Genomic DNA, 12566 nt, shown 5'->3' with positions numbered 1-12566 from the left:
CCACATTAATAGATTACTTATTCCAAATAGAATAAACATAAATTTAAGTCCGGAAGAAAATAAATTGTCAAGTAAATTGATAAAAACCCCACTCTTCTCCCAACCCCTCTTCCCACCCAACCTGTCGGTAATGTTTAACCGTCAGTGCTCACAGTGGGAGTGGGGGACCCTGGTTTTTAGCATTTGCCTGGGTTCTCTCAGAGGAAAGAGGCAAGAGAAGCCAGGGGGCTTTATGGGGGAAGGAGCTGCTGCCTGGGACCCCAGGGAGGGGACACTGTTAACACGGTCTGTGACACACCCGAGGACACGTCACCCAGCCCCCTCCTGGCCTTCTCTTCCTGGAAACCGCCGACAAGCCCAGCCTCACAGGCTGGTGCTGGGATTAAATGGGGTGTGAAGGCACCGGAGAGCTGGCCCCGCAGAGCTGGCCCCGGTCCTGCAGGGAGAGCCGGGGGCCCTCTCTCCTGCCCACCCTGTTGGGGGGGAAAGCTTTTTGGCTCAGCAGTTGGGAAGGAAAGAGCCTCCATCCAGGCTGGTAGCTTGGGAGACACAGGATGTCCAGGATTGACCCCAAGAGGCTGAGAAGTGGGGGTGGGCACCCACAGCCGCCTCGAGGCGCCCTCAGGAACCTCTTCGGCTGGGTTAGGTCTAATCTCGGCTGGGCAGTTCCACTCATCCTCCTGCCAGCTGCCATGTCTGACCTGAGCACAGCTGGGTGGTCCTGGAAAGCTCACAGCACGTGCTGCCAGCCCCGCCCAGCAGGAGGACGAGGGCCAGGCCTCCTGTCGCTGGGGTAGCCAGACACCCAGGGAGCTCCTGCTGAACGCCCAGCCCTCGCCCAGCACATCTGAGCTGTGCTCACTCGATCCTCATGCCTCTGTTAGCCCCATTTTGCAGACCAGGAAACTGAGGGTCTAAGACGTGCCCCAAAGCCGACCCCAGGTCACACAGCTGGGGCTGCCATCAGGGCTGGAGGGTGCAGACCACCGAGCCGGGCCCTCACTCCGAGGAGGGTGTGGAATGAAGCCCCTTCTGTGATACACAAATGAAGCCTTGATCTTAAAAAACAAGTAACTTTAATACCAGTGACACCCATGCACAGGATGGGAGTCCTGTCTTCCTCGCCCACAGTGCCTCCTGGGAGAGCTTGGCACACTGCCCAAGAGGCTGAGCCCACTCAGGGCAAAGGGGGCCACAGGCACCTTCCTCTAGGCAGAGCCATCCACCTCCCCAGCCCGTCACATGGCCACACGGTACTGGAAGTGCCGGGGCTACCCCGAGTTCCCACCGCAGCCCTAGCTTCGCGTGGAAGCCCCAGAGCGTGGGCGCCCCAGAGCGTGGGCTCAGCTGCCCCTCAACCCGGAGGGGCCCAAACTGGGCACAGCCACGCCCACTAATGGGCCCTCCCACTTCACAGGAACACCGGGCACCAGGAGCTTGCCCAGGAGACACCATTTGCTGGAGAAGAGGGGTGGGGTGGGGGACCCATACTATCTCCCTCTCCACCCCTCCACTCGCCTTTGGAAACCCTGGCTGGGGGCAGTGGGCCAGAGCTCCGGATATCGGCCTACCCGTGTCCCCATTTTATAGATGGGCAGCCTGAGCCCCAGAGCGTATAAGACTTCCCCTCCCCATGGCTGTGTTTAAAACTATGGAGGATACGGGGCCTCCAGCAAATCCCATGGCCTTTCGGCGGTCCCAGGTCAGCCTCCACTGGGAGGGGCAGATGCAGGGGTACCCCCGGCAGTGCCATGTGGAGAAGCTGGGGTGCATTAGGAGAGGTTCAGTTCTGATACCGGGAGGCTGCCTGTCCTCACCATAGAGCCTGGACAGGTGGCCAAGAAGGGCCTGGAGCTCTGCCAGGTGGAGGATGCGCAGTGAGTGTCACTGGGCAGCCCAGCCGCGGGAGAGCCGCGTTGGTGGGTGGGATCCCAGGGAAGCACTGGAGTGTTGGCTGGGTTTCTGGAAGCTTCCAGGTAACAGGGCCAGCTTCCTGACTGCACAGCGTGGGTGTGAGCATCCCCACTTCACAGCTGAGAAAAATGAGTCAAGGCTGTGGCCATGGTAATCGGGCTGATGAGTGGCACCCAGCGCTGCGGTCTGGGCAGGGGGCCGGCTTATGCTGATGTTGAGAGGATGAAAGGTGGCCCCGGGGAGGCCACGCCCTCTGTCAGGGGGCGGAGCTTCACAGGCTGGAGGGCTGGGCCAGCGCAGGCCCCGAGGCGGCGGGCACACCCTCGTCCTCGGACTGGTCCTCGGGGCCGCGTGCGTAGGTGAGCACGATGGTCACGGTGGCGAAGGTGGCGGCGTTGACGGGGAAGGCGCGCAGCAGCGTGGACGTCAGCCCGCGCGTGAACACACGCCAGCCCTCGGCGCGGTAGCTCTGGCGCATGCAGTCGAGGATCCCGTTGTAGCGCGGGGCGCCCCGCACCCCGTCGGCCTGCAGCCGGGACTTGACCACGTCCACGGGGTAGGTGGAGAGCCAGGACAGGATGCCCGACGTGCCGCCCGCCAGCAGCAGCTTGGGCACCAGCAGCGCGTCCCCCGGCTCGCAGCCCAGGGCGCGCGTCACCACGTCGTAGGTGAGGAAGTAGACGCCGAAGCTGGGCGTCTCGCGCAGCAGGGTGGACACCATGCCCCGGTTCACGCCGCGCAGGCCCTCGCGCCGGTAGATCTGCGCCAGGCAGTCCAGGGAGCCCTGGTAGTTGCGGGCCGCGCCCACGTCCTGCAGCTGCAGCCGCGTCTTGGCCAGCTCCATCGGGCAGCAGATGACGCACTGGATGGCGCCGGCCGCCGCCCCCGCCAGGAACTGGTTCATTGGCGAGTCTTGGCCCAGGGCCCGCAGGGTGTTGCCCTGCACGCCGAACACCAGCGCGTTGATGAAGGTGAGCCCCATGAGCGGTGAGCCCAGGCCCTTGTACAGGCCCAGCACCTGCGGGGCAGAGGGGCGTCAGGTGCCCACCTCCTACCTGGGGCACGGGCAGCCCAGCCTTCCTCCCCTGGGAATCTGCACTGCAGGTGGGGCAGCCCCAGCCCACCCCAGGTTTCCTAAGGATCAAACAGAGCCTTATTAGAGCCAGAGCCCCGAACCTGAGCGTCCTGGGCATTCACACCATCCCATTTCCAAAGTCCCAATTCCCCCAACAGGCTCCCGGCTCTTCCCCGCCCCCCCCACGCCCACCCAGGGGTCCGCCCCCGCAGCCTCCTCCTGGCTGGCTCCGCCCCTGCCCACCTGCCCCGGCCCACGCCACTCACGCTCTCCTGCTTGATGATGGACTGGAAGCAGTGCAGGGTGCCTCGGTACTGGGGCTTCTCCAGGCTCTGGACCTGAAGCCTCACCTGGAAGGAGGGCCCGGTGAGCGGTGGGCAAGCCAGGGACAGAGCACCCAGCTCCGTGGCACCCATGACCACGGCAGAGGCCCGACCCACAGGGCAGGGGGCCCCGCAGCTAGCTCTCTGTGGCTTTTGGAATCCCAAGGTGGGATGAGGCCAGGTGTCCGCGCCTCTTCAGGGAGGGGTATCAGTGAGCAACCAGCCAGAGACAGCCAGCTGCACTGGACGACACCCAGAGGGGCAGGGCCCCCCGACCTGAGACGGGTAGAGGCTAAGTGTGAACAAAACCAACAGGGTCTCTGTGGCCTCACTGTCCTTAGCAAGGAGAGCAAAGCCTGCTAGGTGATGACCTGCGTTCCTTAAAGTGTAGCCACGGGGACAGCATGACAACCGAGGTAAAGATCAAATTGGTGGTAGCGTCAATGATACGCTTCTGACCCCTGGGTCTGAGGTGAAACGCGGCCCCGGGACCGCATCTTACAATATCTAGAATGGAGGGCTCTAAGGCTTTGGGAGTCAGGACCTCCTTTAGGACGAATGACTCCGCCCTGGGAAAGTGGTCATTCTCACACAAGCCCAGGAAGACCCCTGATCCAGGGGGGATGACTTTTCTCCACCAGCCCCGCCCGGGGCCCCCAACCCAGGACCTGTGCTATGCCCTAGTGCCCCTCCTGCCCTTGCTAGGCCCACAGGGAACTTGGGGGTCAGGCCCAGGGTCTGGTTCAGGGAGGACAGAAATGTGGGGTTCACCTGGTCTCTGGGTGAGGCTTTGGCTCCCTGATAACAGTTACATTTTTGCTCAGGGTGGAGCCAGCTCCAGCTCAGGAAGGAAAGGCAGTTAAAGCAACACAAAATTTCAACACCGCATGCGGGCCTATCCCCTGCCCTGGGAAGCCACTCCCTGGCGAAGGTGTCCCCGGCTACTGCCGTGTGCCTGGAGTCTAAGGACAGAAACCCACCCTCGTGTGAGGGCAGTGTGGCCGAAGACGGTGGCTGTGGTTCTAGGTTCCACAGAGGGAAACCAAATTTTGGACTCAAATTTTGGTCTCCAGGGTCTGGAGGAATAAACTGGGAACGTCCCTGCTGTGAGGCAGTGTGACTGACACAGATCACAGGTGCCCCTCGCCCCTCTGGAGCCCAGGTCTGAAGACACAAGGCTCAAGGACAGGCCAAGTGGAATGGGCCCTGGCCTTGGGAGTGAGGGGGGGGGGGGGGGTTGGAGAGGGGAGGGGGCTTCGGGCCTTGTTCTTCTCCCACGATTCCTAGCACCTTGCCCTTTCCTATACATTAAGTTTTCATTTCAGCTGCAGGGCTATGAAACAAATCCCACTTCTGCAGAAGCAAGCATGTATGACATTTCTGTTTTTCAGCAGAAATCCAGGGGGTGGGGACGATGTATGAAGGACTGTGGTCTTTTTCCTTTTAGTTTATATGTCTCCATTACAGTTAAATTTTTTTACAACCTGAATTACTTTTGTAACAGAAAGCCAACCGAAACGATGTGTGTGAACCTGATGACTAGGCAGAGGCGTCGCCTGCCCCGGAAGCCCACGCAGGGGTGGAGGGCAGGTTGGTCTGCTGGAGGAGGTCATTTGCTTTTCTACATTTCCCACTTTTCTTGTAAGAAGAGCGTTTAACTTTTATAATGGAAAACAGCCAGTAAAAAAATGAAGCCATTATAACATGAAATTAAACACAAGAGCGCTCCACAATCATCCCCCCTGGATCAGGGATCTTCCCAGCACCATGTGAGCCCTGGGCGGGACATACGGTCACGGAAGGTGATGACTGGGACAGGTTTCTCCCCTTTATAAAAAAACTCAGATTTTAAAGACAGTTTGCCCAGATGTGATGCTGGTGGGGGGAAAAAAAAGTCACAGATTTGCTCCCTCTAGCTGCCTGGTAAGGGGGTTCCAGAGAGCATTAGCCCAGGAGGTGCAGAAGCTCCTGCACCCCACTTGCTGCAAGGGGGTGCTTGTCTGGCTCAGGAGCCCAGAGGAGGCAGGGATGCCAGGACCAGGGCTCTGCCCTGAGGGACCCAATGGGAGCCTGCAGAAGGCCTGGCCAGGCCTGGGCTGAGTCACAGCTCAGAGCGGCCTCCGCAGAGCTGGGCTGAGGACGTGAATCAGAGCCCCTTCTTGGCTGGACGCAGCTTCAAGAGGCCTTTACAACACGTGACCACAAGATATAAACACAGCACAACGTGGGCACTGCCAGGCTGGCCTGGGCTGCCGGGCTGTGGCCAGGCTTCACAGGCGGTCAGCTGAGCAGAGCCTGGGCAGCCGTGCAGACACACGCCACCAGGGCCTCGCTCTCGGTGGCCCTCGGGGAACTCAGGGGCCGCTGTGTGGCCAGAAAGCCTGGCCCTTCGGCCTCCTCCCGGACCCGCCTGCAGTGCGATGGGGGGAAATCTGTGCTCTTGGGACTGGCCTCTCCTCCCACGTAGTCTCCACCGTGCACCGGTCCCACCGGGGCCCCAGGAACCTTGCCCAACCCCTCACTGTGCAGACGGGGACGTCTGGGCCCAGAAGCAAAGTGACGGGCCCACGTCACTGCGCCGACCAGCGGGAGGGAGGCCTGGCCCTGCACCAGGCCCAGGGACAGACCTTTCCCAGGAGCCAGTGCATTAGGCGGGGCCCCAACATCCCTGCTGCAGGACACCCAGCCCCCAGCTCGCAGGTGCTTTTCCTGGCAGAGGAACACCTGGGTCCGGAAACAAGGAGACCGGAAGCCCGCCTCGAACCAGCGAAGGGGATGTCCTTGCCTGAGCTCTGCCCTCCCGCCGTGGGCAGTGTTCACAGGGGGCAGGTCTGCCCTGTGCCCTGCCGTGTACAACAGCCGCCCTGGCTCCCGGGTGAGCAGATAAGGTAGGGCCTTGACTTGGCTAGTTCAAGGGCGTGAAACCCCAACCACAGGGAAAATCTGAGCTGGAACCTCTGGAGGGAGGACGTGGACTTGCTTGGTATCTGCCCTGAGGCGTCTGAGAACCTGGAACTCGGGTTTCTCGGGGCGCGGGGCTTGCTGCGTGCTGCCCGCCAGCACCGCGCAGGTGTGCACCTGCCCTGGGAAACGCTCACCAATGTCTTGACAATGACGGTCACCTTCCTGGGGAATCCTGACGAGTTTGGATTTTTCTGTATTTCCGTATTTTCTCCCTGAGCTTTTCTTTCCTTTAAGAAGCCGTCTGGAGTTGTTTTGCAAGAACAGTTGGGGATCCCTGCTCTCGGTGAGGGGAAACGGGCCCCCCGGTCTCAGCTGGCCAAGCCCCAGGATGGACCTGGACGGGCGCCCCCGCTGCGAGATGTGGGGCAGACCCAGGAGGCCCGGCCCACTCGGCTCAGTGGGTAAGTGGTCGCCCATCCGGCGTCACAGAGACCCACACTCCACGTTACTCTTCTAGAACAGCGGCTCTCAACCTTGGCTGCACATTAGAATCACCTGGGAATCTTTTTAAAATCCTGATTTCTGGGCCTCATCCTCCGGAAATTCTGTTTCTTTGTGATGGGGTGGGGCCACAACATTAGGAACAAAGAAACAGAATTTCCGGAGGACGAGGCCCAGAAATCAGGATTTTAAAAAGATTCCCAGGTGATTCTAATGTGCAGCCAAGGTTGAGAACCACTGCTGTAGGACCTGTGGGAAGACCCTGAGGGTTCCTAAGGTGGGCCCTGGGAAGGAGCCCCAGCCACCCAGACCCTGCAGGCTTCTGTCCTCCGTGTGGGCCTCCACCGGGCCCCACACTAAAACCACAAGTGACTCACCTTGACCGTGTCAAATGGGTGTCCCACCAGCACGCCTGCCACACCTGGAGGAAGAAAGGGGAACTTGAGACCCAGATAGCTCAGACACCCGCAGTGGGGGGTGGAGCTATGGGAGGCCGTTACCTGCTGTGCGCCGGGCTCCTCCCGGGAGGCCCTTAATCCTCATGGCTGGAGGATGAGGGAGCATGTGAGGTTGACATCCCCAAGGTCATGCCAGGATCTGTCCAACTCAAAGCTGGTGTCTCCCCCTCACCCTGCTGCTCACGCAGCTGAAACAGAAGATGTCCCCTGGGGGCTGCATGGTCCCACTGCTCCAAACACCCCTGGCATTGGCAGGGGACTCCAGAAACTTTGGACTTGGACCCTCACTCAGAATTGGGTTTCCCCTCTGTCACCAGCTGGCCGAGCTCACAAAGGGCTCAGTATCTGAGCCTCATCTCCGAGTCAGTCCCGGTGTGAGCACCGACTTCCCCCAGGGGATTCCCGGGAAACACCCACCCAGGACCTGGGGCATGGCAAGTGCCGGCTGACCACTCCCTTCCCGAGTGGGAGTCGCCTGAAACCCAGGGAACAGCTTGTGGTCGTGCCTGGTGGTGTGTCGGCCCCGGCCCTGCCAAAATCCAGCCCCCCTCGGGGACAAAGGCTCACAGACACTTCTGAGTCCTGCATGCTGTGCAGATTGCAGATGCCTTGTTACCCCACCTCATGGTGGAAATGCTGAGGTTCAGTGAGACTGAGTAACTGCCGCGCTTTCCTCCCTAGGATTTTTAAAAAATGTTTTTATTGGTTTCAGAAAAAGAGGAAGGGAGAGAGAGAAAGAGACATCAATGTGAGAAAGAAACAGCGATCAGTTGGTTGCCTACCATACACACACCGAGATGGGGATGAACCTGCAACCGGGGCATGTGCCCAGGCCAGGAATCGAACCTTGGTGCAGGGGACGATGTTCAACCCACTGAGCCACACCGGCCAGGGCTTCTACCTAGAATTTTATGCGTGTACATCCTGGAGTCCTTTTACTGCCAGCAGTGTTTACGTATAATTAAAACAGCTAACATGTAGTGTTTCTGCCTGCTGGTTAGTATTCTTAGTTTTGTACCTATACTAGTTCTCTCTCTTAATACCTATACAGAAAGGACTATTCGCCCATTTGATAGGTGAGGAAACTAAGGCACGCCACACAGCTAGAAATGGCGGAGCCGGGCCCGGCTGGTGTGGCTCAGTGGTTGAGTGTCGACCAATGAACCAGGAAGTCACAGCTCAATTCCTCGTCAGGGCACATGCCTGCTGTTGCAGGCTCAGACCCCAGTAGGAGTCGTGCAGAAGGCAGCCGATCAATGATTCTCTCTCATCACTGATGTTTCAATTTTTCTCCCTTTCCCTTCCTCCCTGAAATCAATAAAAAAATATATAAATTAGAAATGGTGGAGCCAGGACTCAAACCCTGTAACCCACTGGAAAATGCCCCCGGGAATCCAGCTCTTCTGTAAAAGCCATTTTTTTAAGGCCGCCAGGGAATGGTTCTGTGTCCGCTAAGGTTCTGGGGCGAGGTGCGAAGGGGGCGGCGTCCCAGAAGTCCTCTGGCTTCCAGGCTTTTTCTGTGTCAATAATTGATTTATTCAGACAGGAAGACTGAGATTTTATCGTGGACTTCAGGAATGCCACTGGAGATGCCAAGGGCGTGTGCCTTTCTTCTTCAAAACAACCCTGCCTGCACTGCACCAGCCCTGTCACTCTGCAGACTCGCCTTTTTGTGATCAGAGAAAATTTCCACTTTCATTTATTCATCACAGTCTCCATCGCCAGGCCTTTCCTCCTCCTGGAGCCCTGACACTCACAGGTGGACGAGGAGACCTGGCTTCCACAGCCGTGTTTTTGGTCCTGAGACACACTTAGCTTCTGTAGTGTGAGATCAGCCTTTTTTTTTTCCATGTCATGTTTTGAATTTGAAAATCCTAGATCTAGAACCTCTCTTCTCGAGCTGTAGCTGGATTCGGGTGTTTGGATACCTAACACTTGCCCGTGGCGTGCTGATTGGCCTTCCTGCTGCCTCCAGCCGGGCCCCTCCAGCCCACCAGGCTCCTGGTGGCCAGGCCCAGCCTCGGGGTCCCAGGGATGCAGGTGCTGGGAGCGCTGGAGGTTCCCTCCCTGTGGGAGAGGTCCTGCCTCCGGCTCCAGACTTGTCTCAGCCTCTGGGATGGGAAGGGCAGACCCTCACCCACCGGCCTCTGCTGGCAGGTCCCAGGCAGGGTCTCCAAGGGCAGACACCTGCATTCCCACTCGCTCCCTTCACTGGTCTCAGCGCCCTTGCCCAGAACATCTGCAGGCACAGAGTGGGCCGCGGGGCCTGCCTGCGTCAGGGCCTCAGGCCCCCAAAGCCTCATCCTTTTAACCTCACAGTCACCTGAGAGCCAGGAGGCCTTGCCAGGCCATCTCCCTGAGAGGACCCTGTCTCCCAACTCCAAAGCCAGTGCCCACTGCCCTACAGAAGCTGGACTCGCAGGGGCACCTCCCACCCCATGACCGTCCAGAGAGGCGGAGGGAGCCACCATCCTGAAGGCACCTGGCAGCAGGGGTGGGGGTGGGGGTATCTGTCCTCCCACAGGGCGTCCCCCTGCCCACGCTGAACTTCTCTCTGCACCTCCTCCTATCCATGCCCCCAGCAGGGAGACCCCCAACCAGAGCCCAGGGTCTAAGCAGGCAGAAGACCTGAGGCTGGCCCCCTGGCGGGAGAGCAGGCAGGCATACTGAGCCTTCCAAGGCCCCGAGGTTGCTGTCAATCAAGGTCCTGCCTGGCCTCTCTAAGAGCCAGCTGAACAGGAGATCCACCCTCAGACCAACAACCGGGTGTGCTGTCTGTCCTCCCCTGACTCGGAAGTCAGAATCTAGGGACCCCGGCCACTGAGGAGAAGCTCCGACCTCATCTGAGGCCAGGCCTTGAGAAGCCAGACAGAGGCCTCTGGGGGGGCCAGGATCTGAGAGGGAGGTGTCACCTGCACATGGTTCCTGCAGCCTCCCTGCAAGGGCCAGGCCATGCCAGGGGCCACGGCGGCCCTGGCACACAACCAGGTCACTGTTGCATGGGTTAACGGGGCGGACTGCCCTTGCCTGCTCTGTGGGAGGAACGGGCAGTATGATTTTGTACTAGTCCCTTCACTTCTCATACTGACCCTTTGCACCCCTCCCGGCAGCTACTTCCACCCTCGTCCACCTGGGAGGCTCAGGCCTCGGCTCACACAGCAGGGAGGTAGGTGGGCACCACTCACCCTGTGCTTGCATGGGGACCCCAGTGGACAGTGGGGGCAGCTGGTGAAGCGCCTACAGCCCAGCAGGCCGCTGGACCCCGGGGCCTGATGAGGACGGGCCGAAAGGCATTCCAGGAAGAGGCGCCGCCTGAGCAAGAGCCCAGAGCGACTGGACGTCTCTAAGCAGGCCTGGCCTGGGACGAGGATTCCTACCCCGAACCCCAAACTCCCAGAACACCTGCAGGAAAACAGAAGGAATCCTGCCCCTCTGGGGAGAGAACCCATGTTCCCCAAGAAGCTGGAAAGGGGTATTGGACCTGGGACAGCCCCCCACCCTCTGGAGCCGCCACTCCAGAGGCTTCTTGAAAACTTTGGGGTTTCTACCCGCTTTTGAGGCTGTGGTTTCCTGAGGCCTGACTGGGTAACAGTCTGGTAAATTCTTAAATCCCTTCCCACACACCACACTCCCTGCACCAGCCTTCTCTCACCCAGAGCTTAAGGCACGCCTCTTCCTCCGGGGCACCCACCACTGGCAGGTGCTGGAGGAGAGAAGCTGGAGGTCAGGGCTGGACTGGGCCCGGGACACCCAGCCAGCCCTCTCTCTGCCCAGGAAGCAGGGCCTGCCAACTCATCGCCAAATTCCCATGGCGAAACCTGGCTCTCAATTAATACCTGTTGAGTAAATTAACTCTCCAAGTAAAAGCAGAGAAGCTAAAGGCAAACAGGCAGGGCCACAGCAGACCCCGGACTGCACACCCACCAGGGCCTCCAGGGAACGCAGGCTTGGACCCAGCGTCAAGGCCCGGCCTCCGGGAAGGTGTCCCACGTTGGGAGACACGTCCACGTAAGCCCAAGAGCTAGCCACAGGGCGTGTCAGGCCACTCTGCCACTCGGGTGGAGTCCGCCCCCCAGCAGCCCACTGACAGAGGCAGGAAGGGGGCAGCGTGCCAAAGGTGACCCGGGCCTGGGGTCCAGCGGGCGCCTGGCAGTGCTCACAGGCCGGCCCGCGGGTGGGTGATCGGTGCCCCAGCTCTGCCCAGAAGGCTGCAGAAGGTGGAGCCAGCCCCAAACTTCTCGAGGCCCCAGGGAGCGGACCCGTCCAGATGGGATGGAGCTGAGGGACGAGGATTCCTACCCCGAACCCCAAACTCCCAGGACACCTGCAGGACACCAGGGGCCTTGGGCGAGGAGGGCGCAGGGGGCGGCGAGGCACCTTCCTGGAGGCGCCCCCCCGCCCCCCCCCCCCCCCCCCCCCGGTCTCCGCCAAATCAGAGCTGCCGCGGGGCCCCAGACCTCCTGCCCGAACGCGCCTGGAAGGGTTTAAAAACAGCAGCTCCCGGGCCTGGTGTCAATTCACGCCCACGAGAGCCCCGTGCGATGAGAGCTTTCTTATCCCCATTTTGCAGATGAGAAACGGCAGCCAGGGGCCAGCCGCTGGGCCGAGCGCCCGCAGGTGAGCTGGCCCCCCAGCCCTGGCGCCCGGCACGCAGCCCGCCCGCCTCCTTACCCCCGGCGCATCCAGCCAGGAAGTCGAGAGCCATGGCCGTCCTTCCTCCACGTCCTTCCTCCACGTCCTTCTCCTTCTCGGGCCCTTTGCGGGGTCGGGAGCCCCCTCGGTCTGGCCGCCGCCTCCTGGCGCAGAGCCCGATCAGCGCCGGGGCAGGGCTGGCGGCGGCGGCGGCTCAGCGCGCGGCTCCTCGCCCGGCAAAGGTGCCCGCAGGCCGGCTCGCGAGCCCTCGAGGCGGTCCGCCGGCCAGTGGTCCCCGACTTCGGGCCGCGCGCCCCGCCCCTCGGCCGGCCGGCGGCGGGGGTGGGGGAGGCTCGGGCGGGGCGCAGGGCGCAGCGAATGGGCGGGCGGGGTGCGGACAACGCCCGGGGCCTGCGCGCCGCCGCCGCGCCTCATTGGCGGGCGTGCCCGGCGGGCGGGGCGCGGGGACGTGGCGGGCGGGCCGGCGGGGGGGCGCGAGCGGACAAAGAGTGTGCTTCGTGCGCCCGCCCGCGCGGTGTTCGCGGAAGCCGGACCGTGGACCCGGCCGGGAGCTCACACCCTGACCCGGCCTGCGAGCCCGGGAACCCCGCGGCGCGCGCGAGGCGTGCCCGCTGGGAGGGATGTGGACGGTGCGCTCGCTCCGGACTGGGGCCTGGGTTCAGATCCCGACTCCGCCGCCGGACCTCAGTGTCCTCGTCTGCATAATGGGGACATGGCCGCGAAAACGGATGTGGAGCG

At 61.3% G+C, this 12566-nt stretch overlaps 1 protein-coding gene across 7 annotated transcripts; it reads right to left on the bottom strand.

The window, feature by feature from the left end:
* Window positions 1–1057: 1057 nt before the first annotated feature.
* SLC25A29 (solute carrier family 25 member 29) lies at window positions 1058–12147 on the bottom strand. 7 transcript variants are annotated; one of them, XM_036317086.1, is made up of 6 exons: window positions 11847–12146; window positions 7743–7852; window positions 7218–7363; window positions 7095–7138; window positions 3256–3339; window positions 1058–2932 (listed from the first exon to the last, which is right to left on the bottom strand). In XM_036317086.1, exons 3-6 carry the CDS (start codon window positions 7279–7281, stop codon window positions 2186–2188), a joined length of 939 nt encoding a protein of 312 aa, XP_036172979.1. In that variant the 5' UTR covers window positions 7282–7363; window positions 7743–7852; window positions 11847–12146; the 3' UTR covers window positions 1058–2185. The 7 variants fall into 7 exon arrangements, with proteins under 7 accessions (XP_036172979.1, XP_036172997.1, XP_036172972.1 ...); XM_036317104.1 differs by having other exon boundaries at window positions 7797–7852; XM_036317079.1 differs by lacking the exon at window positions 7743–7852 and having other exon boundaries at window positions 7218–7262; window positions 11847–12147.
* Window positions 12148–12566: the final 419 nt, after the last annotated feature.

Source organism: Myotis myotis, unplaced genomic scaffold, assembly GCF_014108235.1.
Source record: "Myotis myotis isolate mMyoMyo1 unplaced genomic scaffold, mMyoMyo1.p scaffold_m19_p_1, whole genome shotgun sequence".
NCBI classification, from domain to species: domain Eukaryota; kingdom Metazoa; phylum Chordata; class Mammalia; order Chiroptera; family Vespertilionidae; genus Myotis; species Myotis myotis.
Note: the sequence above shows the minus strand (reverse complement) of the source record. Positions and strands in the feature narration are given on the sequence as shown.